We start from the raw sequence: 26,648 nt of genomic DNA, 5'->3' as shown, positions 1-26,648 counted from the left end.
CCGTTGGCGTCCACATCGAAAGTGACTTCGATTTGGGGCACGCCGCGAGGAGCGGGGGGGATGCCATCGAGATGGAACATACGCAGGTTGTTGTGCATATTTAGCTGCGCCCGGTCAGTTTAAATTCCCTGGGTCAATTTCCCAATCCCATCCTATCCTCACCAGTTTCCCATGTTCGTGCTCCAAGTTATTTTTTGTAACTGAGTTTAAAATTGTGTTGTAGTCAAAATCTGTGAGTGCTTAGTCAACCTCCTCGACAGTGGGTCCGCCGGGGGCGGCGCCAGGGCCGCCGGGGCCGCCAGGGCCGCCGGGCATACCAGACATGTCGGGCATGCCACCGGCGCCACCGTAGGCCTTCATCATGACGGGGTTGCAGACGGCTTCGATTTCCTTCTGTTTGTTTTCGAAGTCAACGGTGTTAGCGTCCTGGTTGTGGTCGAGCCACTGGATGATTTCGTTGAGCTTGGTGTCGACGGTATTGCGGTCGGCTTCGTCGATTTTGGACTTGATGTTCTCGTCCTGCATGGTGTTGCGCATGGTGTAGCAGTAGTTCTCGAGACCGTTCTTAGCGTCGATGCGCTTCTTCTGGAGCTCATCCTCAGCCTTGAACTTCTCGGCTTCCTGGACCATTTTGTCGATGTCGGACTGAGAAAGTCTGCCCTTCTCGTTGGTGATGGTGATCTTGTTGCTCTTGCCCGTGGCCTTTTCGACGGCGGACACGTTCAGGATGCCGTTGGCGTCCACATCGAAAGTGACTTCGATTTGAGGCACGCCGCGGGGAGCGGGGGGGATGCCATCGAGGTGGAACTTGCCCAGGAGGTTGTTGTGCACAGTGAGCTGGCGTTCGCCTTCAAAGACCTGGATTAGGACACCGGGCTGGTTGTCGGCATAGGTGGTGAAGGTTTGCGTCTTCTTGGTCGGGATGGTAGTGTTCCTGTCAATGAGACGTGTGAACACACCGCCGGCCGTTTCCAGACCGAGCGACAAAGGCGTGACATCCAGCAGAAGGATGTCCTGGATCTTCTCGTTAGTCGAGTCAGTAAGGATACCAGCCTGCACAGCGGCACCGTAAGCCACAGCCTCGTCGGGGTTGATGGAGCGGCAGGGCTCCTTGCCGCCGAAGTACTCGGTAATGATTTGCTGGACCTTGGGGATTCGGGTGGAACCACCAACCAAGACAATTTCGTGCACCGAGCGTTTGTCGCACTTGGCGTCCTGAAGGACCTTGTCGACGGGTTCCATGCACTTCTTGAAGTAGTCCATGTTCAGGTCTTCGAACCGAGCACGGGTGACGTTTGTTGAGTAGTCGATACCCTCGAAGAGCGAATCGATTTCAATGGAGGCCTGGGTGGCGGAACTGAGAGTTCTCTTGGCGCGCTCGCAGGCGGTACGGAGGCGTCGCAGTGCACGGGCGGAGCTGTTCAGGTCGCTCTTGTGTCTGCGCTTGAAGTCCTGGCAACAGTACTCGACAAGGCGGTTGTCGAAATCCTCACCGCCCAAGTGCGTGTCACCAGCCGTGGCCTTGACTTCGAAGATGCCTTCCTCAATGGTGAGGAGAGAGACATCGAAGGTGCCGCCACCGAGGTCGAAGATGAGCACATTCTTCTCGCCCGCGTCGGCCTTCTTGTCCAAGCCGTATGCGATAGCTGCAGCAGTCGGCTCGTTGATGATGCGGAGCACCTGGAGACCAGCAATGGCGCCGGCATCCTTGGTTGCCTGGCGCTGAGAATCGTTGAAGTACGCAGGGACGGTAATGACAGCCTGCGTCACCTTCGTTCCGAGGTAAGCCTCAGCGGTCTCCTTCATCTTAATCAACACCATGGCCGAAATCTCCTCGGCGTGGAACGTCTTCGTCGCTCCCTGATACTGCACCTCAATCACAGGCTTGCCAGTAGGGTCAGGCTTCACCTTGAAAGGCCAGTGCTTCATGTCAGACTGTACAGCATCATCTTGGAACTTCCGACCAATCAAACGCTTAGCGTCAAACACAGTGTTCGCCGGGTTCTTCGCCACTTGGTTCTTCGCCGCGTCACCAATCAAACGCTCCGAGTCAGTAAAGGCCACGTAAGAAGGGGTAGTTCTGTTACCCTGATCGTTTGCAATAATTTCGACACCCTCAGGTCGCACCACGGCCACACAGGAGTAGGTCGTACCCAAATCAATGCCTACTGCGTAAGACTTATCAGACATCTTCTTAAAAACTTTTTCGCCTTGTAAAAAAAACCACAAGCCCCAAATAGCACTCCGTTCTGTCTCCGGCTGCCACACGAAACTCTCCCAGGCTGGCTTTTCTTTTCGACCCTTCTTCATCTGTTTTCGCTGGTGGCTGGTGTGTGGACTTTAAAAGAGCTGGAAAAGGGCCGCCCACATGAAGATGGAGCCCAACATTTTTAAACAGGCCAGGTTGTCCCCTCACGTATACTCTCCTGCGTGCTTGTCTCGAACAGCGCCCCTTGCGAAGGGAGAAAGAAAGCGAGTTGTCCCGGCGGTTGACGCAACCGAACCCCTGAAAGCATTAAGCCATTCGGCAGCAAGTCTGTTTCGGGCCTCCCTGCAAGGCCTGCCTCTCTATGTCCCGTCCGGCCCAACTGGGACAGGCGAACCCGCTTTCGTTGGAGGTCTTCCCGTTTCGCTGAAGCTTCGAAGCCCATTGAGCTGTCCGTGCGTGCGAGTGGTGGCGACAATGTAGACTTTTGCAACCACAACACGCGTGTTACTGATCCCGCAATTCTGCATGACACACATGGCCGTGCTGTGGAAGCTATTTTCACAAGCTCTTTTCCGTGCGCGGTTGTGGCGCAATGGATAGCGTGTTGCCCTCCGGAGGCAAAGGCTACGGGTTCGAGTCCCGTCAACTGTTATTCTCTGCAATAAAGAAGTTGGGAGGCCTGGGGCGTGATGTGGAATCTCTATACCAGTCTTGCACGTGTGTGTGCGCACACTTTTTAGAGACATTAACAGCGCATCACCTGCTCTCACACTTGACTTATCACGAAGTTGGGGGCTTCTTCTTTCGCCGCTGGGAAAAGTGTAGTGTGATGTGATCCGCCATCAAAGATTAGTTCCCTCTTAAAGTATATGCGCACACATTCTCACACAGCATATTCCATAGCATGCCACCCTTCACCTTTTCCAGATATCACCAGCACATGTATTTTGCGTTGGGGTGACGGGCTAAGCAAAGGCGGCGCTTGGGGTCTAGCAATACGGCTACAAGGAGGGGTTTATCTGCTCTCGTTTCCGAACGAGGTGGAGCGCCAGATGCACACACGTGTGCGGCATGTCGTGAATTCCTGAACGAACACGGCGCCTTGGTAGTCAAGGCGGCGCTCTGGGACGAGGACGGCGTGGAAGCCGACGGTGGCGGCGCTGCGACGCGCAGTGGAGAGATGCTCAAGGAATTCGACGTGGCCTTCCTGCACCAAATACGTCCTGAACACGGACGTCAATGGATGAATTTATCAACTTCGTCGATACGACATCAATATCTGACGCAATAACTATACAGCATTAGCTTCAAGAACGGCTCCTCGGGGTAACCTTGGGGGATGCCATAGAGACTGACCAGTTTCTTCAGGAGTATGTCGGGCGTGGTGCTGCCTTTGAATAAGGCGTCTGCTAAGCATTCATCTGTCTCCAATTCGATCTCCGGTAATGACGATAGTGATATGTCATTGTTTCCGAGAGAATGTTAGTGTTACTCGATGTTCTGCTAGCAGCAGATGTAATAGTTAGTGCTGTCATTCTCTTCTGGTTTTCTTGTGGCATCGTGGCCACCAAGGGGTGCGTCGCCACAATGTGATGCGCCACCAAGGATTAGTTCCCTCTTTAAAAAGTGTGTGCACACCTTTTTATCGGCTGGTCGCCAGCTGTGGATGTGTCTTGCGGATATGCTGGTGGAGTCGAGCACGGATTCTTGGTACAAGCCCACGAAGCCCCCGTTAACGCCCATATTCCCCGAAGCCAAGCAACTTACGTACAGAACTTCGCTCCTGGTCTACACCGCGATCATACGGTCATCTAGGCAGACATTCCCCAGCTAACTACAAAATGTGACCCCCCTTCCAATAAGAGACCCTACAAGAGACGCTTGCGGTCCTAACACGGACTTGGAGAGCATTGTCTGAGAATATTCAGAGCTGAAATTAATAATGCGTTGTTCCTCATCAGGGTGTAGTTACTTTACACCGCTGGGAACCATCATGGTCAGCGGGGGTGCAGGAGAACTGTGGAGTAATATTTCGGATTCAAGGAGGATGCGAAGCGATAATGTGCCGTGCTCTGAAGAGAATTCGAAGAACGGCGTTTGTGAACCTCCGTCAAGACTACTGACGAACGGTGCTACTCAGCATACGTACAATGTGCCCCGACAATCCATTACATCCTTTCCCGACCCTGACGGCTTAAGAACTGCCCACCTCCATGGGAGTATGCTCAGCGATCCGATTCCCATTAATCCTAACGGTCCTTCCTTCAGTGGTCGAGAATTCGGTGGCCCTGGTTGCAACGCTTCTCTTGTGAGCATTCCTGCCTCCCAGAATCGTGGTCAGCCGAGGTTCGCTAAAGCCGTCAACACACTGGCGACATGTGGCACCCCCACAATAACAATTGCAACCAAAGATGAGACTCAGTTGGTTATTCCACCCAGGTACTTGGTATGGGCGTTCGATATCCTTAGAAACGGTTGGCGACGCTTGGCACCCTTTGATGTGACTGGACTGACTGTTTTTGGACTGGCCAAGAAGGCAGCAGAGTACGAGGTGGCAGGCAAACGTATCCTCACTACCACCGCTCGTTGTTATGACTGTCCGGCATCGTGGAGTTGGAGCGTGCGAGAGTTCATGTTCTGGTTGGACTCGGCGCTTCCGGGGCCTGCAGGTGGTTGTAGTCAGGCGCGGGGGACCAACGAGCCACTCGTCATCAGTAGTCTGCCTGGCGGCCATGCTCCGAGCGGCTCTTCACCTGGTCCGAGCAGTTCTGTTCCCAGCGGTCATTTTCCCCCAGCTGCCTGGAGCAGCCATGACATACCCTTGGCAGCAATTGCAGCGCCAGCTGAGAGAGAATTAGCGATTCGGCCCAGGTACTTGGTATGGGCGTTCGATATCCTTAGAAACGGTTGGCGACGCTTGGCACCCTTTGATGTGACTGGACTGACTGTTTTCGGACTGGCCAAGAAGGCAGCAGAGTACGAGGAGGCAGGCAACCGTATCCTCACTATCACAGCTCGTTGTTATACCTGCGCCCCATCATACCATTGGACTGTAGACAACTTCGTGAGTTGGTTGCTAACATCGCTTCCAGGACCTGTTGGGGGGTGCAGTCTGGTGTCGGACGACCTGTCGCGATACCGCAGTCGAAAGCTTGACGTAGGCATGGTGAGCAGGGCAGTGGAGGATATTCTGCGGTCGTGGACCCCGTTCATGCCGTTTGGCGACCAAATTGACGTCTGGTGGAAACGTGTTGGATGCCGGCATGAGGCAACCGCGGACTCCCCCCACATACTGGACTGGCAGCTGGATGGTATAATTGTGAAGTTGGCTGCTGAGCAGAAGGCAGCACGAAGTATCCATGAAGAAGCAAAACAAAAAGCTCCTTACCCAGATCCTTGCCCAGATCCTGACTCGGTCGTAGAGGTACCGACGTACGTGACTGGGATTTCGGGTTTCAAGTTTCGAATTGTAACAGAGGACGAGGTGCTTCTTCGGCTCGAACCGTGGTACCTGGTCTGGGCTTACGACCAACTCAGTCATGACTGGTTGCACACCTTGCCACGGGCACTATTAAGGGAACTGTCCTCCAAGGCCACTAAGCGCTTGACTGTTTTCGGCTTGGCCCTCTGGGCTCGTCAATGGAATAGACGCGGCGAAATGCTCTCTACTCTGTCTGCTCGCTGCTATCATTGCGAAGAAGGAAACGACTTCAATAACCTTGACCTCACTAACAATCAAAAATGTGGGCGGTGCGAAAGGTGCCAAGGCCTGTGGGACTGTGAGGCGTTTTCGAAGTGGCTACGCTTTAGACATTATGTTAGCCATCCTCCTAGTGGCGACGGAGAGCTCCTGCCTGAGTGGAACCGTATGGTCCAATATCTTGGTTTCCAGGCGCCATCTGGTGCCAAGGGACCGAGAATCCGCATTTCTCAATTCGATTATCCCTTCGTTAATCCGTCAACTGACAGCACGTCTTTCAGTGACCGATTCACTACTTGGTGGATAGAACTATCGCGGTTACAGGAATGCGCAGCTCACGGCGTCCGAAAATGGGAAGCGGAGCGACTCGCACTGCACGTGGTCGCTGAACGGAGCCGGCCCACTCGACCGAACGGGGCCGGCCGGCCCACCCTACCGAGTGGCCCACTCGACCACCCACAAACGCACGGGTCACAAATGCCCTCCGACCGTTCCGTGCATGATCGATCTCCCCTTACGACATCCACTGCGGAGGAACCGCTGGCGTCAGGTGAGTGCAGTCGACTGACCATATGACCGGGACTGTATGATGACCGGGGTGGGGGGGGGGGGTGCTTCCGGTGCTAGGACACCGTCCTGGCATCGGAAGCAGAACAACTGGCCCTACACATAGTAGCCGCCGAACGAAGCCGAAGCCTTCCGAGAGTTTTTTGGGACACACACGCGCTTGTTTGCGGGGGGATATATCTCATTGCCCTACGTTTCGCTGTCCTATGCGGGTGTGTGCCAAGACAGGCGTGAGTCCTTGCGCGAGGGTAGTGTGCTGAAGGTCGTGGAGCGGCAGGGGTCTACGTCTAGCGGGGGTCTAGGCACTGGGCCAGTGGACCGGCGCCTGCCCCAGCGGGGGGTCTACGTCTAGCGGAGGTCTAGGCATTCGACTCTAACACTACCCAAGCTGCTGAGGTGCTGCTTAGGAGGCCGGTCTACGTCAAGATGGGGGCTCTACGCCAAGGTCGGGGTTCTTATTAGGGCAGAAAAAAAACCATGCGGTGTCGCCCACCTCGTAGAAATGGGTTTCTCGGCTGGGGTTCAGTGCTCGCGGGCGTCGTTGAGGGGCCAAGAGTCGTCGAGGACGGCCCCACGCCCCCCAAGAGACGATGCCAGGAGCCGGACAGCAACATTAATGAGAATTTGGTTCTCGTTCTCTGTCCCAATATCGCAAGTTTTGGAGCTGATGATAGCGTTGCAGCAGGAGGCGAAGGTCGTAACGGCGAAGGTCCTGCCGCCGAGACTCTCACCAGTCATGACCTGTTGGCCGAGTCATGTAACGAGGTCATAATGAACTCGACGGAAGACGACGTTAGCGCCCAGACGAGTAGCTGCGAGGCTCTTGTCAAAGCAGATCCTAACGGCGAACCTCTTTCCGGCGAGACTCTTACCAGTCATGACCTGTTGGTCGAGCCATGTAACGAGGTGGCGATGAACTCGACGGAAGACGACGTTGACTGCACTACGTATTATTCCCAGTATGAATCCCCCGTTTTCTTCGTGGACGACACCCTCCTGTGTGGGACGGAGGAAATCGTAGCTGGGTCTGATGACATCACTGAAGACGTAGCCGCGGGAGTTGCATCTCCTCCTACTTCTCCTGATGCGGATGACACACTTTATCCTTCTCCCGAAGCGGTCCCGTCTTTTGGAGCCAGTGCGTCCCCCGGAGTCACTCCGTCCTCCGGAGCTGTTCCTTCCGCCGTAGCCCCTCCATACCCTGGGGGCACTTCTCTGAACGTGGGTGCCTTGATTTCCACAGGCCGGCAGTCTCAGGTGACCGGCGGCTTTGGAGGTGGTTTCACGAAGGCGGAAGGTTGGCACAACATCACTGAGACAATGGAGGCGGTGGCTGCGATCAAGCCGCGGCGTGTGGTGTCGTCAGTAGTGTCTGTGGAAGGGGAGCTGGAGCGGAAGCGGCCGGAGGCGAAGGTCCCTACGTTGAAATTGTTTACGCCGGAGGAGCGTTCGTGGAAGGTGGACCCGAAGTATTTGTTCTGGTCGTACTCGATGTTGCGGCACGGATGGTGGTGGTTGGTTCCGTTCAGTACAAAGGGGAAGTCGGTGTTTGCGTTGGCACGGGAGGCGGAGCAGTGGGAGAAAGCGAAGCGCCCTAACTTTGCGTTATCAGCCCGGTGTTTTTCTTGGCGTAGTCCGGAGCCATGGACGACGACCGAGTTTCTGAACTGGGCAGACTTGCCGCCCCATGTGCGACCGAAGGGAATAGCAACGCCACGTCGAGTGGGCGAGTGCGTGCTCGAGGAGGCTGTTGAAGACGCTGTGCAGCACTGGTCGCAACTAGAGCCGTCACACTCCTTCTGTCACCAAATGTCTAAGTGGTGGCGAACGCGAGAGCGGGGCCGGTTCCAAGCGGCAAGCGACGAGCCAAGGGTATCCTCTGTGGTGTTCGACGAACTCGTCTTGGAGCGACTGGGGCGGCTGAAAGTGTCGGTGGAGAAGCTGCCTGAGGCAATTATGCGCGACTCACGGACTCGGAAAATTCGCCTGGCAGCAGAATACTTCCCGCCGAAACACGTCCCCGCCGAGCTTCAGAAACGCATCCCCAAGCGGTGGGTCGGAATCTCAGGGCACGAGTTCGAGATCGCGACTCCGCAGGAAAAAGGCCTGCGCATCTCCGCCCCTCTTCTGGTCTGGGCCTATGACGTCCTCAACCACGGCGCCTGGGGTTCCTTGCCGGCGATCTGGGCCGCCACTAAATTGTCAGTCTTTGGCTTGGCGAGGAAGGCCCACGACTGGGCCCGCGGCGGCGGCAAAATACTTACCCTCTCAGCAGGCCCCTACTACTGCGGAGAAGACCGCGAATACCACGAACGCTGCGAACGTTGCAGTATCTGGAACCGCCACGACTTCTGGCTCTGGCTACGCGCCAGACATGTCGTACCACGCGTCATGGAACACACCAGACACACCACCAGAACACTCCACCAGCAAACTGTCGATTCCCTCGGCTTCGACTGCCCACGACCCGACCCAGAGCGCAGGATCGCCGTCCTGCCCTACGACTGCCCTCTGTACGATTTCGGCAGTCCCGATAGTCCCTTTCAATCAACCTTCGAGGACTGGTGGAAACGAAACAAGGGTCAAGATTCGGCTCAAGATGGTTTCGAACGCTGGGAATCCGAGCGTATCATTCTGTACCGACTCTGGCAGCAGGGCATTCCTCTCGTCTTTTTTCAGCACCACCGACGCTAATCACTGACACTGACCCCACCCTCGAACCAACCCTCTCTCGAATCAGCCTTCTCTCGATACAACCCTCGGAACCATGAGCCGGAGCCACAGTGCAGGCAGAATTTTAAATCCCACGATGAGAACCTGTGGATCTTCGTCCGAGCCGCCACGGTTTATTGGCCTGGTGTTTGTCGGTATCGGGCAGGAACCAGCCGGGACCTCGTCGACCATGAATTTGGGCTGGGTCCCTCGTCAGGACCTGAGCGCTTTCCAGAGCTGGGTCCCCGATTCCCCTGGTCACGACCTAGTCCGTGGTCAGAAGCGCTCGAGCGAGGTCTTGGATGACCCCGCTAGCCACTGGAGTGTCGTCGCGGGCGGTGACGGTCCCGACCAACGCAACCTGGGGTCGTCAGGTACCCCTGCGGCGAAGAGAGTGTGTGTAGCGTTGCCCAACCCAGATATGCAGTTGGAGTTGGCCAACCCAGATATGCGGTTGGAGTTGGCCAACCCAGATATGGAGTTGGAGTTGGCCAACCCAGATATGGAGTTGGAGTTGGCCAACCCGGGTGTGAGTGTGGATCCGGTGCCTGCGGGTTTGGCGGAGCGGCAGGGGGTTGAGGTGATGAAGCCGGAAGAGGAGGGTGTAGAATCACACGCTACATGTTTAATATGGGCTTACGACATATTGAGTCAAGGGTTACAGCGTTTGGCGCCATTTGAATGTGGTGGCTTATCAGTGTTTGGTTTGGCTCAAAAAGCGGCGGAGTGGCGTGCGGCGGGTCGGCCGAATTTGACGTTGGAGGCGTCCTGTTACGACCCGTTGCCGGGTTGGGGTCGACACTTGACGTGGAACGAGTCCCAGTTCCGTCACTGGCTTACGTGGCGTCGTCGTTCAGAACAAAACGCGCTTGGGACGATGGTAGAACGCAGGGTGACTTACCGCATCCGTGTTGAAACGACTGAAGACGCACTGGTCGACGAAGTTATTCGCAGCTGGCCCTCCATCGGTGCCTTTGCCGCCCGCATGCGTGGCTGGTGGTCTCAACGCGGCCAACGGCTACGCGTCACGCCTCAGCAACCTGGCATCTCGCGCTGGCGCCTTGATGAACTCGTAATCCGTCGTCTCGGCCGGCATGGCACCAACAAACTGCTTCAACAAGCTCGACGAGAACGGCGCCGCGCACACCTGAATCAGAGCGTCGCTCACGACCTCGAGCAAGCCCTCCATAAAATGCGCCATGACAACGTACCCATTCAACTGGTTAGTGCCTCCGGAACCCCCTTCGTCGTCGCATACCCCGAGGGCTTTGCTCCCTACCTCCAACTGCCAACAACTCAGGTGACTGGTCCGGTGGTGGCGGAGGCGTCGCTGCGGATCGCGCCACGGTTCTTGGTGTGGTCGTACGACGTGCACCACAACGGCTGGTGGGACTCGGTTCCGCGCGAACTATTGATGCCGTCGTTAAGTGTGTTCGGTCTTGCATTTCTTGTCCAACAATGGGTGGCCACTGGGAACACAGTCCACTCACTCACGGCTGGGTGCTACTCTTGCGGTGAAGGCGGCCACTGCCACAGCGACGTGGATCAGTGCGAGCGCTGCGAAGATCCTTGGGACGTCCAGCAGTTCTGTGAATGGCTCGTATCACGGCATTACTCCAACACTGTCCAGCCTGAAGAGCACACGGCCGACGCTGAAGAGCACACGGCCGACGCTGAACGTCACACACGAATCAACGCCGTCGGCTTCGACATTCCCAAACGCAAACCAAACATGCGATGCCGTGTGGATCCAGACGCAGTAAACTTACATGAGTTCATAGCACCCAACTATACTTTTCAAGGCAAGGTCGCTGCTTGGTGGTCGGGTGCCCAGCTCCACGAACCCCGCGGAGTCGTGGATGGACTAGAACGTTGGGAGCTCGAAAGACTGCTCCTGCACCGACTAAATTCACTCGGCTACTTCCGAGACTCCAATCGCTCCTCTTTTTAAGTCTTGGGGACTGATCGTTCACACTGCTCCAGTGAACCTTCGGTTATTTCTTCGGTGTTTCGCATTGGGGTAAAATTATGGCGATAAGTGCGACGGAGTTAGCGCGCGAGTTGGGAGAGTTGTTGGTGGCGCAGGAGGCTCAACTGTGTTTGGCGGAATCGTTGACGGGTGGTTGCTTGGCGGCAACGGTAACGAGTGTGCCAGCATCTGGTCAGTGGTTCAGTGCGTCATTTGTGACCTATGGTATGGAGCAAAAGACCAAGTTGTTAGATGTGCCTTGGGGATTGCTTCAAGATACCGGACCGGTTACGGCCGAGGTGGTTACCCACATGGTTCAGAACGCACAAGCCAAAACTGGATCGCCTTATGGACTAGCCGTTTCCGGCGTAGCCGGTCCCTCAGGCGGCACCAAAGACTGCCCCGTTGGCACCGTCTGGTTCGCCTGGGCACACGGCCCCCGTGTATGGACGAACAAACAAGTTTTCGAAGGAGACCGCGACTCCATACGGGCACAGACCGTCATCGAAGGCCTAAAGGGCCTTATCAATGTCGCCAAAGATCTCCGACCCACTCTAGGCTAATCGCGGACATAGCACCGGAGGCTTTTCTGCGGCCGGGGGTGGCACTGCTGAGTTGGCATTGATCCCCACATAGCAGGGGTGGAGGGCATGTAGACATTTTGTCATAGACGGCAGCGCAATCAGTGGCGCTGCAATCAAGGGCGCGGCATTCTATTGACGGCACGGCGTTCTATTGACGGCATTACACAGATATAATCTGGCAGAAATAAGAAGGGATGCGGGTAAACACGGCCGGGAGGATTCACCATGGGTTTCTGGTAGGCATGAGTCTGGCGGTAAACGCTATGGACCACGTCTCACCGGGACTGGAGTCCACAGACCTCATGGGACCCAAGGGGCTTAAAGGCGTGGCGCCTATGGACGTGGTGGATTTAGCTATGGCATCGGGCGTGGCGCCCAACGTCCCGATCTACCGGCCAGTTCAGTCTTGGGAGCGTCGCACAGTTTGTGGGCTGCGTGAGTCAACGGGGCGGAGAAGGACGCTGCCAGAAAATCTGAACACGCAATTGATGCTGGACCGGAGGATGCGGGGTATGTTGGGTGAGACGCAGTGGCAGCGGTTGGATTCGTTCACAACTGGTGAGTTGAAACAGTGCAGCGTGGCTTACCTGGAGCTGGCGTACACCATGTGCGTACACTTGCGGCTGCCGCTCGGGAGCGTAGAACAGGTAGTCCGGATTGCCGTGGAACGAATAACCGGCTTCTCGGCCGCCGGGGGCTCCACCTGGCTCACCGGCTGCCTGCTGCAGCACGCAGGCGCCTCGGTCCGCCAACTTGTCGAGTTCTGCGTTAACACGTTCACCCACGTCACGCCCTCGCTCGTCCGAAAACGACGTACCTACTGCTGTCTACGCAGCGCCTGGATGACCCCCCGCGAACTAGTTGCCGTCCCCGCCGGCAACCGGGCCGAACTCGTCGATGACATCGTCAAGCGGCTCGAATGCGCTCCAGTCATCACTCTCGAACAATTCTCTCAAAGAGAATTGCCGCGCAGCCGTGCCACCTCGGCGCCATCTTCGCCTTCTCCGACCGGGACGTCTTTCCCGATCATGACTCCCTCCCCGATCAGCACTCCCTCCCCGACTGGGACGCTTTCCCCGGTCGGGACTCATTCCCTGAACGGGATTGCGGCGGCACACGCAGCTCTGGGCATCGCTATGGAGACGGACACCGTCACGGAGACGGACGCCGTCATGGAGACGGACACCGCCATGGAGACGGACGCCGTCATGGAGACGGACGCCGTCATAGAGACGGAGACCGCTGCGGCGACAGGAGTGGCACGGGAGCCATGCCCGTTGCAGGTTGTATATGTGCCTCGAATTACGTTCGCAGGGAAGGGGCCTCCGTTGGGTGATTTGACCTTGCACCGCGTCTGTTCGGAAGGAGGCAAGCGTGTGAAGGTTGATAGGAGCGCGGGCGACGACGTGATGGAGGACCTTTTGAGTGGAGAACAGTGGCGAGAGATGGCAGAGATTGAGGGGTCAGATTTGGAGCATTGCAGCTACGCTTATTTGGAAGCAGCTCACTTGCTAAATCACTTCGTCCCAAACCCACTAGGAGCTGTAAGTTTTCTACAGGAGACACCATGTTCGGAGTGGGCAGAGGCGAGTGAAGTGGATCGCTCGATCTGGGTTACGGGTTGTCTGCTTAAGCGTTCGGAGGTGGAGCTTGAACATCTTGCGGTATATTGTGCTCGCACCTTTCGCTATTTCACACCCTTCCTTTTCGGACGTAGTAGCACGCCGGACTGCGTTAGCGGCCGGATGCTTGTTCGAGACGCCATGTGCCAGCCTGCGGCGCGCATGCGAGTAATCGGCAAGACCCTCAAGAACCAACTCAACCAGCTTCAACGTACCGTTGGTCGGCGGGCATTCTTCACAAAAACGTTCGCCGCACACGAACGACCTCCCACCGTTGAGTTGCCCAGTTGCTTCCCCGAATCCAACCTCGTTGCACAACGTCGATCCTTGGCCTACCGCCGAGGAAGGACTTACCCCCCCCAGCCCAGCCTCTCCTGCCTGCCATCGACAACCCGCCACCTGCTGAAGAGCTCAGCCAGCTCCGAACCTTGGCCGCCAAACGCAAAGGTTGGTAAATACCCAAAACAGACCAGCCGCTCCACCGTTACTGGCGGGGAGGCACCACCGTGACTGGCAAAAAGGCATCAAATGGAAATGCACGACTTGGACGACTATATCTCTGGAACCAAGTGTCTAGTCTTGCTCCAAGCGACGACCTCGCGATTCGTATAGAAGCGGCGCATTATCGCGGGCTCGACCAACAGAGACATCACGGTCACGCCCATGGTTAGTTGCGAGACGGCCCGGTTCACAGTGCCCTTAAAACAGGCTTGCTGCAGCACGACCAGGTTCAATTCAGAGAAACTGCACAACATCACAGTCACATTTAAAGCGTCTTTATGCGATAGACCGCGAAGAATTGCCTTCAAAGTAGGTATGGTATCGTAGGGGGTGGTCGGGTCAGGTATGGTGGTCGTAGGGGGTGGTGGGGGGGTGGTCGTAGGGGGTGGTCGTAGGGGGTGTGAGAGTGAGTGGTTACAATGGAGAAGAGGGCGCAGGCCTTGACGAGTAGTGCGAGTGTGGCGAGGCCAGCAACGAGGAGTAGGTTGTTCATGATGAGTATTGGGTTAAGGGAGAGGCCGAGAAAGACGTAGAAGAAGATGGTGAGTGGCAGGGTGTCGAAGGAGGTGAAGGACCTGCAGACAATACCAGAGAAGAGGGCGCCGAGTGTGAGTGGTATGGTGGCGAAGTAGCAGTAGCAGAGAGAGGCGGAGAAGTAGAAGATACCGAGAAGATTGTTGTTGGAGGGGTTGTATTTGATAGCGAGTCGTGCAGCCTGGTGGTTTGCGGCGAGGTAGAGTGTGGTGAGAAGGGCGGTGTATAGGGTGAAGTTTTCTCGTTCGTTGTTGATGAAGGTGACTAGTACGGGTATGACGAGTTCCTGGAGGGCACAGACGCTGCGAAATGGTTCGCTATGGGGTGTGAGAGAGGCGACGTGTAGTGAAGAAAAGGAGAATGCAAGTGCGAGTACCAGCATTTCGCGGATACTGGTATTGTTGAGCACGGCGGCAACCACGGATATCAGAGATACCCCCACGGGCAAATTCACGGCAAACGGCCAAACAAAGTGCGCTGAACGGCTGATTTGATCCATATCAATGTTCATACCGGTCTCGAACATTATCACCAACTCTGCAAGACGTGACAAGCTAGACAACTGTACCAAACGACGCGGCCGCCACACACTTGACTTGGTTCCTAATGCTACCAACAAACAACCGGCCAATATGAAGCCAGCCATTGGTGGTACGCCCAAGTACTCTGCCAGAGCTCCCAGGAGAGAAGACAGACAGACACAGAGGAGAATATCCTTGACAAAGTACAGGTCGAAGTTTTCGTTCGATGACAACTTTGAGAACACCAACTCGTTACTGTGGCTGTCCACCAACGTCACCGACGAATCGTCCTCCTCCCCGTCATCTCCTGCCTCCCCGTCATCGTCCAATAGTTGTACTACCTTCTGATGCGTCCGACCCGCGTACGGAACTCTCTCCGCTACCAACAAGTTTTCTAAATGCACATGCTGCACAATGTTGTTCAACACACTGTCTTCGTCCGCCGTGAAATTAACCGTCAGATGATCATAAGAATGCCAGTCTTGGCCGTTCACCGAAAAATGCACCGATACTTTGTCCTCCGGGTGCGGCCATAACGGCGTCTTGAACTTTAGTGCCGGTAAATCTATTATGTCTGAACCTTTATCCTCGCCGTCCTTCGAGTAGCTGTAAATGGTGTACCTTGGCTCAATTACTTCGGAGTGGTTGCCCACGGTACTGACAAACTTTAGTTTACTCAGCTCTGTAATCCGGCTGATGAACTTTCCCACCACAAACAGTTCCGTACTCTGCAAATGGTTCACTTGATTCGTAGGCAATATGTACTTAAGCTCCGGGTCAATGTAGTAACGAAACATTTCCGAATTCCAATGCCATGACGAACTCCTGGAGCGGAAGCGGAAAGTGACCAACGCGACTATGTTATCCGGATTCTTCACCAAGTGGTCTACTCGACGATTGTCCATCTGCCGGCCATCTCCGCGGTCCTGGTACGACGGGGTCAAAAACTGTGCTTGCGCATCGGACAAAGTCTCCATTGCTACCACTTTGTGCCCCGTCCGTTTACCATCCATCAAATTCACATGGGCATACATCGGCCAGCTCGTATTGAACCCGCTACCATACACTGTTACCAACGTCCCGCCATTAATGGAACCAATGGACGGCTGCATAGACGTTATTCGAATCCGATTCTCCAGCTCGTAGTACATTGCTTTAGAACGGCCATCAGACAGCTGACGTCGGGTCCTGCTCTCTTCACCCAGCTGACGCCTCCACACATCTAAGGATGACGGGCCTGAGGATGACAAGCCTGAGGATGACAAGCCTGAGGACGGAGGACCACCTCCAATTCCTACGTCGGACACGCCAATGGATTCGCGGGTTCGACGAGAAGGTGTTGCATGGGGCGTGGCAGAAGGTGTGGTCGTCAATGCAGAAAGTGCGGTAGAGAATTCCGTAGGTATGGCAATCTCAGTGGTGGTTGCTGATGCGACTACGATCCGGTCATAGCAAGCTAATGGGACGCAAACTAAAAACGACCGCATAAAAATGGTCGAGGTTGCGGCCCATCTATGGCAGGGTCGGTCGGGCGATCCTCCTGGCAGGGTCGATCCTCCTGGCAGGGTCGGGCGATCCGGGTGGGGCGATCCGGGTGGCAGGGTCGACAGCTGTCGGGGTTATGAGCAGTTGCCGCGTGCAGAGTCGGTTATTTGTTTCTTTTTAAAATGTTAGCGGAACGTCTCAAGGCAGTGGGGTTTGATGCAAGCAGTGAAAAGACTGAAGTTGAGGATGTCCCGGTGTCTATGGGAACTACGTTGGTGGGTTTGAAGTATGATGGTGGTGTGGTTTTAGCTGCGGACTCCCGGACTTCAAGTATTCCGGTTGTGAGCAGTGCATATGCCCGGAAGATAAACAGAGTGTCAGATAACATTTACGTGTGCAGGGCGGGTCGTGCGAGTCATACCATGTACGTGGGGCGATTGCTGAAGAATCTGATGGAGCAACATCAGGTTGAAATGAGTGGTAGTGGAACAAGTTCATTGGCTATCCCGTCTGTAAAAAGCGCCGCCAGCGTCGCAAGGATCATTTGCTACAACAATCGTGACGTGCTGCTCAGCAGTCTTCTCATCGGAGGCGTGGATCCCGTAGACGGACCACAGCTGTACAACATCGGACAGGGAGGCGCTCTGTTTACCAGAAACATAATCACCTGCGGGTCAGGAGGCACTTACATCTCGGGGCTGGCCGACTCACTCTATAAATCAAACCTGTCCAAAGATGAGGCAATCAAGCTCGTCACCCTATTAGTCAACCACGCCATGATGAGAGACAACGGCTCAGGAGGCATCATCAGGTACGTCGTCATTGACCAGCAAGACGGAACATCCGAGCACTTTGTCTCCTCAGCAAACCTTCAGAAACTCGAAACTAAAATGGCCCACTCTGCTTGCTGAGCGGGATCATACGAACGGCATCATACAACCCCCTGTGACCACAACGCGCCACCGTAATTACGCGGGACCGTAATTACGCGGGACCTAATTACCGTGTTACGCACACTTCTTTTTAACCCGACCGACTCGCGCGCGGCGCGAGTCCGTCTGGACACGCGTGCTGCGCTAACTTAAAAAAAAGAAAGACACGCTACTTACGCGTGCGCCGTCCCCAAGCAGCTAGCTTGCCGACCAGAGAAGCTACTGCTTCACTCGACGTTCCTCTGGTGAGAATACTGTTTCCAGATTGTTTGATCAGATTAATAGAGAAGCCACCTGGTGCGGCGGCGTTCGAATCTTGTTCATCTTTAGCGGCCTGAGACATTAGGGAGATCGACCGCTGGATCAAACCTCGGTTTACGTGGATAGTCGGTAAGACAATTTGATAGGAACCCTTAGCTGTATCGGTATCAGAGGAGAGGGTGGAAGAAGGGACGCAGGGGAGAACAGTTCGTACAAGAATGCCAACCCTACTTAGATCTTGTAGTATATCTGTCCTGTAGTCCGTTATTGCATTGTTAGTTGCGTCTTTGAGCTTATTGCAAGCATGGTGGACGGCCTTATGCTTTTCCAGACTGTCTTTGAATGAGACTTCATTTAACAAAAGCCTAGCCAGTGCAAAAGCATAGGACGCGGTTTTGACATCAGTCTGTGCGAGCTCGGCTACGACGGACCTCAGGAAATAGAGGGCGGCTGCCGCTCGATTGACGTCAAGCCATTCATCGTCACTGCGACATACCATTTCGATCAGGGACGAGTCATCTCCCGGACATCTGCGGCAGAACCTCAACAGCAACACTCTATATAACTCTCTAACTGTCCTACACTCATCCACCACCGCGACAGCAATGCTTTCGGCACATGACATCAGTATCTAAAACATACATCCTGGTGCTGTGTTCGGTGGGTGCTGCATTTCGGGTCACAGGGGGCATACTTCGCTGGGCAGGCGGCTGTCCCCGTTTCCAAGAGGTCGATATGAGATGGGCTTCCGTATTTTGACAGTAGAAGGCATCAACGGCTGTTTGAGTATTATCGACTGGGCCAGAGGCCGTAGACACTCAATCTTGAGCAGTAACTGCTTGGCTTCCCGATCACAAGTCTCCAGCGCCCCAGCAATATTGCTGTACAGCTGTCCGACTTCCGCCGAAGCAGGCTGCTCCGCGTTACGGGCAGCTCTCTCCAACTCATCTCTTTTCTTTTGCCATTCTTCTATGGGGATGTGCCCAAAATCTGCTGCCGTCATACCAAAAATATGTTCTGCCTCGTTCTACTCCCTGCGTGTGCCGCTCCCGTAGAGTTGTAAATTCAATTCGTGCTGGACTCGAACAAAATGTGCGTTCGGAAGAACGTCCAGAACGTGTGCATTTATAGTAGCGTGTGTGTAAAAAGCACAGGCTGTCAACGCCTGAGCTGTCAACGCCTGAGCACAGGCTGTCAACACCTGAGCGTCAGTATTTAGTTAGTGTTTAAAGCGGACGGACTTAACCCGTTGCGAGCGATCATCGTCAACGTCGTCTTCGATCGGCCGTCTTCGAGGGTAGTAGTCGTCGTCGTCAAAGGTGCTTTTTTTCTGCCAGGAACCTTCCTCCGAGCGGCGAGCGTTGTTGCTGCTGAAGATAGATTTCCGCGGCTGCGACCGCTGCTCGATCCTCCAGTAGTCGTCCGTGTCGTGCAGGTGCAGCGTATCATCAAGTTGACGCTTATAAGGCGCAGCTATGATCACGCCGTTCTCGCAACGGACGCCGTTCAAGTTTGCTGGCACCACTATATCCACGCCACCCGAAGATCCGGCGGACGTCGCCTTCTTGGTCAACAGTCCGCTCAGCCAACTGTAGAAACCGAACAAGCTATTACCGGACCCGGTCTGTCCGTAAGGACTGCTACCATAAATGAAACTGCCTTGACCCGCTCCTGCTCCAAAGGTATTACCACCACCAAAGCTACCATACCCCCCGCCAGCAGACAGCCCAACCGTGGCCACGGGAGCAGGCCGAGCATAAGGTCGAGAATACGGCGAGGCTCCTCCATATGATGGGGCTGCCGAGTACAACGACGCACTCGGGTATCCAGCGGGGCTACCGTACGCAGGGGGCGGGCTACCGTAAGCAGGGGGCGGGCTACCGTAAGCAGGGGGCGGGCTACCGTAAGCAGGGGGCGGGATGCCGTACGCAGGGGGCCTACCGTACCCAGCGGGGCTGCCGTACGCCGAGTAAGCGGGTATAAACGACGCCAGCAGCGCAGCCGAAGACCCAGTCAGCTTTGACGTCTTGGCCGCCGACAATGGCACCGACTTCATCTTCTTCCTAAAAAATATCCGGCCCTTTGAGGCAGAATAAAGCCTGCTAAAATCCAGTCAGCCCCCCCGGCACTGGCGCTTTGCCGCAAATTATTAGCCCCACGCTTTTCAGCTCACAGCCATACGGGTGCTGGATGACCGTGCAACCACAAGCACGAGTAGATATGATCATCTGCCGCCATACCACTTCACGGGAGCATGGTGCGTCTTCTTCCCATCCTCTGCTGAAGCGATGGTCAGGCCGGTACCTCCTTCGGGGGGTAGCTCCCTCCCCGGGTATCTTCACAGTACCCTGAGGCCAAATCGCTACGTCTGCTGATCGCTATGTCTGCTGATCGCTATGTCTGCTGATCGCTGCATCTGCTTTTGATCAACACCATTCGTTAAACGTGAGCCCAGGCAACTAAAAGCATTGCTGCCAACCAAGCCTGATCAGAAAGTTTTTACCTGTTGCCAACTCGTCTTTGTTTCGTTGTGGGTTTCGAGTACTGAACAGTCATGAAGTGTTGTGGCCTTCGTTGGGCCAAAAAAAAGAGGGGTGTCGGGCCGGCAAAGGGCTGCTGTCTCTCACATCAAAATGCAGCATCGATTGCTCTGCAGGAGGTCCGCCAGTCCGTTCGGGTTGGTCACTATTTTGCTGAGTATGAGAAGCTTCGATGCGCAGGTCACTGCTTCATCGTCACCGTCGATAGTGCACACATCGAACCCGCAAGAAGACGGCTCGTTATCAGCCGTTCCCGCGGGAACTACCAGGCTACCGCTACCGTCGGCTAGCAACAGGACTACCGGGCTTCCGCCTGTTAGGAGCCCTGAAGTGGATTTGGGATCCGCTCGCCGCAGGGTGGTCAAGCCTCGTACTGCTGTCTCGTCTACGATCACTGGCTACCCAGGACAGACCGATGATGGGGCAGAGGATGTTTTACCACGAAAGAGAATGTGTTTAGAGTCAGCGCTTAAGTTCTTGGATCAAGCCTCGATAATGAGTGACCAGGCCGTTGCAAAAATCGATAGTATGGTGGTCGAAACATTGGGAGACTGGGACGACGGTGATGACATAATTTCAGAAATGGACGTTATTGCAGAAATAGACAGGATTGTAGAGGACATGCTGGCAGATTATCCAGGTGCCCGATTTGAGAGTAGGACGGTGGGGAATTCTACGGCTCTAGAGCGTTATTCTGTGGGTCTAGAACTTGACAGGACGTATGATCTCGTTAATGAGTGTATTCCTGCATTTCAAATTACCTTCCCACATGAGGACGCATCATCGGTTGAAGCAAAGTATCTGGTATGGGCGTATGACATACTAAGTCATGGTTGGTGGCACTTGGTTCCTTTCCAAGTGAAGAAGCCCGTGTCGGTTTTTGGACTAGCTCGAAAGGCTGTTGAGTGGGAGGAAGCGAGGAAGGCTAACCCAGGTCTAAAAGTCAATGTCCTATTGGAAGCACGCTGTTACAGAGGCAATCGAAATAGCCGTGTCCTCTGGGATGTACCGATGTTTTCTTTCAAGCTAAAAATGGAGAGATCTATAGACGATCTAGGATTCGGAAATTATATTGACGCTAATAATAATCGGGACGCTAATAATAATTGGGACGCTAAAGAAGATAGTAGTCGGGGTAGAGTTCGATGTAAATGTCAAGCTCGTTGTACATGTCAATTAATACCGTTAAGTGACGTTAATGCTTCACTGCAGGATTTATTTTGCAATTGGCCGGTTGATGAGATTGGTAGCTGTCAGTTGAAGCAGAACATGCGTCGTTGGCGATTGCGTTACCAGAAGCATTACTCGGGGTCATCCGGTGGCCCATGCATGTCGGGGCGGCAGTTCGATGAATTAGTGGTAAGGACATTGGGACGTTTACGCGTTCCCCTTACTGAGGTTTCGAAGGCGTTCCGGAGGGCTCAGCGAAGGCAGCGAATACGTGAGAGAGTGGCCGAAGTAGTGATGAGAGATCCCAGGGAAGCGTCGTTGGTGAAAACCATCATGGGCGACTTACTTCCATCACATCTCGTCGGTGTTGGGGGAAACAAATTTCAGGTAGTTAAAGAGGGAGAGGATGATTTGCGGATTCCACCGCGTTATCTGGTCTGGGCCTACGACATTCTAAATCATGGCTGGTGGGGTATGATACCCATCTCCTCACAGGGACTGTCCCTTTTCGGATTGGCTCAGAAGGCTCAGGAATGGGAAGCAGGTGGTGGACGTATGTACAGTTTATTATCCAGCTGTTATATGTGCAGAGAAAGTGTTGGCAGAGTGCACTATCCAGGGACAACTTGTGAGAGATGTGAAAAATCGTGGAACCCGGAAGAGTTTTGGGAATGGCTTCGATCGAGACATTTCGAAAATATTTACGATCAGCTTAAGAGACATACCAACCACCCTGTAGAAGAAGACATAGGAGATTCAAGTCATAAAGATTCAAATCATAAAGATTCAAATCGATCTATTAGAGTAGATAGAAATTGGTTGATAAGGTTGATCGACGAAATCGGTTTTGATATTCCCACAGGAAAGAAGGAAGCCACATTCGAGATTTGCGATTCAGCAATCGAGAAGTACTTACCGTCAACTGGCTATCAGTCGTTGTCAGGAAGGTTCATGGCCTTTTGGATTCCTGGGCGTCAAATGGTCAAGAAATCCCCAAACGGATTTTGTCGATGGGAACATGAACGTTTGATTGTTTACAGAATCAGCTCCTATTGTACTAACCTAGTGGATCCCGTTCCTAGGTACGGATTATGTGAAAAGCCCCGTCCGGATACTCCCGTCGATTGTCCAGCTATGATCAGCATAATTTGTGGTGGCGTGAGTAAGTCCATTCCTTCCTTTCAAATCATATTCCCACAAGAAGAGGAATGGCGAGTCCCAGCCAGATACTTAGTATGGGCATACGACATATTGTATTGGGGCTGGTGGCATTTGGTTCCTTTTGAAGTGGCGAAAAAACCAGTTTCAGTGTTTGGTCTTGCCCAAATGGCTGTCACTTGGGACACATCGAGGAAACGGGATCCGGGTTTAAGAGGCACGTCCACATTGGCAGCACGGTGTTACAAAGCCTCCTATTGTATCACCGACGAGCTTGTGTGGGATGCGCGGGCACTTATCGAGTGGTTGAAGAGGCGATCTGCAAGTGATGTTGGATTCAGAGGCGCATTACAGAAGGATGACAAGAAAGGTGCTTGGTTCATTCGGTTAGCCAATGTGGATGATGCACTGCATGACCTGCTGGACCAGTGGCCTGTTGATGAGGTGGGCGGCAACCAATTCGCTTTAAACATGACCCGTTGGCGGCGTCGCTACAAGGGCAATATCCCCCCAAACGAAACAAATAATCGCCCTACTGACTGCCTCTCAGCGGCAGAGTTTGACGGACTTGTAGTGAGAATGATGGGAGATTTACGAGTGCCCCTTACCGAGGTCTCTTCTGAAGTCCGTAGCACAAAGCGAAGACAGCGAATACGTGAGAGAGTAACAAAATTGGCACTCACTAATGGCTCTGGACACCACAAGTTCATCCAGGCCATCATGAGCGATTCACCTCCACCGTATCTGATGGATATTTCAGGAAACAAGTTTCGAATGATTAAGGAGACAGAAACCAATCTGCGAATTCAGCCACGCTACCTGGTTTGGGCGTACGACTCGCTGAGACACGGCTGGCGCGAAATGGTACCCCATCACATCTTGTCACCGGGACTGTCAGTTTTCGAATTGGCTCGGAAGGCTAGTGAGTGGGAAGCCGGGGGCCAACTGATTCATACTTTGTCGGCGAGCTGTTACAACTGCGGGGAAGGTAGTAAATTCCATGCTTCAACGAAAACTTGTGAGAGGTGCGAAAAGCCGTGGAGCCCCGCAAAGTTTTGGGAATGGCTCCGGTCGAGGCACTTCGAAAATATCTGCGATCAACTGAAGAAGTCCGATTACGCTGGACCAGAAGATTTCGGCGGGCCGACAGATTCCCAGAAACCAGGAGACTCGAGTCGACGTGTGAACTGGGATAGAGTAGATCAAGATCGATGGAGTATGATTATTGACGGGATCGGGTTCGATTTTCCAACAGAAAAGGAAGAACCCCGATACCGAGAAGTTCTTGCCAACCGGTTGCGGTTTGTTATGGAGGTTATTGACGGTATGGACCAGAGTGTTGACGAAATTTTTGCCCGGGTTTTTACCACATGGAATTTTAGCGCTTGATCATGCATGCGTGCATGCATGGAGTAACCTGAGGAGTCTTGAACGATTTGGAACACGTCTTTAGGTAGATCCAGCTTTATCGCATCCAAGTCGCCCGCCACATCCATCGCACATCTCGAGTGACAAGTATAAGCAATGGCTGGGACCTTGAGGTTCGAACAACGGCTGGCTCTTTGAATGGTGGGTGCAGTTCCCCTTGGTTGCCGTTTCGGATAGACTTGGCCGGTAATTCTCCTTCAATTCTTTGGTACCTTTGTGGATGGTCGTCAGACACCACATCCGGGTAGAGCAGGGTAGGGCATTCCGGGTAGCGTGGTTGGTTAAAACTGATCGGAAAAAAATGGTAGCATCAAGAGTGGCTGCCGCGATCCCGCCGCAGCCTTCGTGGGTGCAGCAATCGAAGAAGGCGGTGACGCCTTTGCATATGAGTGCCTGGCGTCGTTTAGTTTATGGTACGAACGCAGGTGTGGTGGTGCGAAGTTTGCCGGATCAAGTGTTGTTGGGCAAGTCACCTGTGGAGGTGTACGGGGGGTCTAAGCGGCCGATAACGTGTGCGACGGCGTCTCTGGATGGACGTGTGGTGGCGGGTGGTGACAATGATGGGTACTGTCACATTTGGTTGAATGAAGGTGGTAAGGTGAATTACAGTTGTTACAAGCAAGACCACATGCGGTATGTGCACTTGACGGATATTTGTTTGACTGCAGACGGGCAGCGTCTGGCGGTGGTGGGGTTGGATCAACATTCTCAGGTTCATGGCGCCGTGTTATTAGTCGACACGGGTGCCAAAATCGGCGCCATCAAGGGACACGTAGGCGGTATTTCTTCTGTCTGTTTTAGTCCGAACAAGCCGTATCAGATCACGACCGCTGGTGTTGACGGGAAGGTGTGTGTACACACTGGTCCTCCTTACAAATGCACTCAGACTGTGGAGGCCTCGCCCATTCTAACATGTGTTCGATACAGTCCCAGCGGCAATTACCTCGTCGTGTCCGGGGCCCAGGGATACCTGGCGGTGTTCGACCGGCAATTGAAGCTCATTACCGACGCCGACCTGGGCATGATCTCGCCCATCTCTCTTGCCTGGAGTCGAAATCGCGATGACACTTTCGCCGTGGCTTGCAACGACAACTCAATCCACGTCCTGCAAATCGACTTCAAACTGGAGTCAGTGACCGTCGCTCATAACATTCCGACTCACGAACATATCCCGCGAGGTATTCTCTGGAGTGAAAACCACTGGGTACTCGCCTTAACCGACTCTGGCGCCATCCTGGCCTGGAAGCTGCTCGACGGAGCCGACCGGAGTTGCAAGACCGCGCTTTTGGAACAAAGCCTGAAGGAAGAACTTAAGGAAGAAGCGCACCGTCGGGCCTCTCTGAGCATCCCCCCCGCTCGCGGGTCTGTGTCCGACACGCCCACCAAGTCGTCCTCTGCAACACCGAGCGCTATCGCAACTGAAGCCGCAACCCCAACTCCTTCGTCGCCGCCGGCCGCGGCCTTGGGTGGCCGGAGGCGACGGCTGTCGGTCTGCAATATGGGCGTGGATGGAGCGCTGCCTTTGACCCCGCCGCACGTGTCGTCTTCGCCACAGTGGCAGTACGACTGGGCCAAGCTGCAGACTGCCCAACCGCACCTGAGGCTATACGGACCGAAAGGTGGGCCTAGTGTGGTACACTTCGACATGAAATCTTCTCAGCTACTCATTGGCACAAATATGGGTTACCTCATGTTCCTCGACACCGGTATGGTCATACCACACACGTTCGATGTTGCCCGGATGGAGAGCGACCGCCAAATACGGAGCTGCATCACAAACGGACTCGTCGGAGCTGCTGCCGCCGCCGATGGCTGTGTCAAGGTCTACAAGTACTCCCACGTAAACATCAAGTCCAATGAAGACCAATTCGGTGTGCAACAATGCTACGAAATCCTACGAGGCACCAACGCTGAAGCAACCACCACGACTTACAAACCAAAAACAAGAACAGAAGTCAAAGAAATAGGGGAATTCCGCCTCTCGGGACTTACCCCCCTGGCTCTTATGTTTCTTAAAGGTACCACTGGAGGAGGAGTTACTGGGGGAGGAGTTACTGGGGGAGGAGTTACTGGGGGAGGAGTTACTGGGGGAGGGGATACTGGAGGAGGAGTTACTGGAGGAGGAGTTACTGGAGGAGGAGATCGCACTAACTATATCGGGCTATTTACGGAGGCGGGAACGTTGAATGTTTACAGGATACAGAACAATGATGTGAGCGAGATCTGGAACGTCAAAATGCGAATTAAGCCACTTTGCGTTAGCGCAACTCAGGATGGAAGTCTCATATGTGTTGCCGTTATGGCAACGGCTGCAGACTACCCAGATGCTATGAAGGGGGATCAGGAATTAAGTGACGACCAAGTGGTTATTGAGATTTATGAGGTGGTTAATGCTGCTTCTATTCAAGGTTTTAAATTCATCAAGATGATACCGACGAAAGAAAAAAAGGTGACCGCTATTAGTATTAATAGAGACGGTACACTCGTGGCCTATTCAAGTGGGACTTATATTCGTGTTCGTGAAACAGATCCGACCGATCCAAACAAAATGGTTGTTGATAATCAATGGGGTGAACATCGCACCCGTGTTTGCGATCTTGCCTGGAGTCCTAATGGTAACCGTCTAATCTCAACATCAACTCACGAATTATTTGTTTGGAATATTCACTCTCTACACACCAACATCAAGCTCAAGGATAACCATTCCGGCTACAATCTATTTGCCCGGTAAGACTGTCAGACCGTCACAAACACG

The 26,648-nt window shown here is 54.1% G+C and overlaps 11 protein-coding genes and 1 non-coding gene across 12 annotated transcripts; 8 read left to right on the top strand and 4 right to left on the bottom strand.

Moving 5' to 3' along the window:
• Window positions 1–240: 240 nt before the first annotated feature.
• On the bottom strand, window positions 241–2,190 carry GNI_101900 (heat shock protein 70; the record flags this gene model as incomplete). The annotated part of the gene is made up of 1 exon (XM_011132896.1): window positions 241–2,190. One exon carries the CDS (start codon window positions 2,188–2,190, stop codon window positions 241–243), a length of 1,950 nt encoding a protein of 649 aa, XP_011131198.1.
• A 597-nt stretch (window positions 2,191–2,787) lies between these two features.
• GNI_101890 lies at window positions 2,788–2,860 on the top strand. The gene has a single exon. It is a non-coding gene; the product is annotated as a tRNA-Arg (tRNA).
• A 1,291-nt stretch (window positions 2,861–4,151) lies between these two features.
• On the top strand, window positions 4,152–9,170 carry GNI_101880 (hypothetical protein; the record flags this gene model as incomplete). Its single annotated transcript, XM_011132895.1, has 2 exons — window positions 4,152–6,166; window positions 6,977–9,170. 2 exons carry the CDS (start codon window positions 4,152–4,154, stop codon window positions 9,168–9,170), a joined length of 4,209 nt encoding a protein of 1,402 aa, XP_011131197.1.
• Window positions 9,171–9,378: 208 nt separating this feature from the next.
• Window positions 9,379–11,139, top strand: GNI_101870 (hypothetical protein; the record flags this gene model as incomplete). Its single annotated transcript, XM_011132894.1, has 1 exon — window positions 9,379–11,139. One exon carries the CDS (start codon window positions 9,379–9,381, stop codon window positions 11,137–11,139), a length of 1,761 nt encoding a protein of 586 aa, XP_011131196.1.
• Window positions 11,140–11,216: 77 nt separating this feature from the next.
• GNI_101860 (competence/damage-inducible CinA-like protein) lies at window positions 11,217–11,720 on the top strand (the record flags this gene model as incomplete). Its single annotated transcript, XM_011132893.1, has 1 exon — window positions 11,217–11,720. One exon carries the CDS (start codon window positions 11,217–11,219, stop codon window positions 11,718–11,720), a length of 504 nt encoding a protein of 167 aa, XP_011131195.1.
• A 263-nt stretch (window positions 11,721–11,983) lies between these two features.
• GNI_101850 (hypothetical protein) lies at window positions 11,984–13,818 on the top strand (the record flags this gene model as incomplete). Its single annotated transcript, XM_011132892.1, has 2 exons — window positions 11,984–13,574; window positions 13,643–13,818. The coding sequence occupies 2 exons, from the start codon at window positions 11,984–11,986 to the stop codon at window positions 13,816–13,818; spliced, it is 1,767 nt and encodes a 588-aa protein (XP_011131194.1).
• Window positions 13,819–13,914: 96 nt separating this feature from the next.
• On the bottom strand, window positions 13,915–16,031 carry GNI_101840 (transporter, monovalent cation:proton antiporter-2 (CPA2) family protein; the record flags this gene model as incomplete). The annotated part of the gene is made up of 2 exons (XM_011132891.1): window positions 13,915–14,166; window positions 14,283–16,031. 2 exons carry the CDS (start codon window positions 16,029–16,031, stop codon window positions 13,915–13,917), a joined length of 2,001 nt encoding a protein of 666 aa, XP_011131193.1.
• A 555-nt stretch (window positions 16,032–16,586) lies between these two features.
• GNI_101830 (proteasome subunit beta type) lies at window positions 16,587–17,315 on the top strand (the record flags this gene model as incomplete). Its single annotated transcript, XM_011132890.1, has 1 exon — window positions 16,587–17,315. The coding sequence occupies one exon, from the start codon at window positions 16,587–16,589 to the stop codon at window positions 17,313–17,315; it is 729 nt and encodes a 242-aa protein (XP_011131192.1).
• A 190-nt stretch (window positions 17,316–17,505) lies between these two features.
• On the bottom strand, window positions 17,506–18,600 carry GNI_101820 (hypothetical protein; the record flags this gene model as incomplete). The annotated part of the gene is made up of 2 exons (XM_011132889.1): window positions 17,506–18,228; window positions 18,292–18,600. 2 exons carry the CDS (start codon window positions 18,598–18,600, stop codon window positions 17,506–17,508), a joined length of 1,032 nt encoding a protein of 343 aa, XP_011131191.1.
• Window positions 18,601–18,816: 216 nt separating this feature from the next.
• GNI_101810 (hypothetical protein) lies at window positions 18,817–19,653 on the bottom strand (the record flags this gene model as incomplete). Its single annotated transcript, XM_011132888.1, has 1 exon — window positions 18,817–19,653. The coding sequence occupies one exon, from the start codon at window positions 19,651–19,653 to the stop codon at window positions 18,817–18,819; it is 837 nt and encodes a 278-aa protein (XP_011131190.1).
• Window positions 19,654–20,587: 934 nt separating this feature from the next.
• Window positions 20,588–23,854, top strand: GNI_101800 (hypothetical protein; the record flags this gene model as incomplete). Its single annotated transcript, XM_011132887.1, has 1 exon — window positions 20,588–23,854. One exon carries the CDS (start codon window positions 20,588–20,590, stop codon window positions 23,852–23,854), a length of 3,267 nt encoding a protein of 1,088 aa, XP_011131189.1.
• Window positions 23,855–24,194: 340 nt separating this feature from the next.
• On the top strand, window positions 24,195–26,624 carry GNI_101790 (putative WD-repeat protein; the record flags this gene model as incomplete). The annotated part of the gene is made up of 1 exon (XM_011132886.1): window positions 24,195–26,624. One exon carries the CDS (start codon window positions 24,195–24,197, stop codon window positions 26,622–26,624), a length of 2,430 nt encoding a protein of 809 aa, XP_011131188.1.
• Window positions 26,625–26,648: the final 24 nt, after the last annotated feature.

The sequence above is a fragment of the Gregarina niphandrodes genome (genome assembly GCF_000223845.1).
Source record: "Gregarina niphandrodes unplaced genomic scaffold scaffold00021, whole genome shotgun sequence".
Classification (NCBI taxonomy): Eukaryota; Apicomplexa; class Conoidasida; order Eugregarinorida; family Gregarinidae; genus Gregarina; species Gregarina niphandrodes.
The sequence above is the reverse complement of the archived record's forward strand: the minus strand, read 5'-3'. Positions and strand labels throughout refer to the sequence as shown.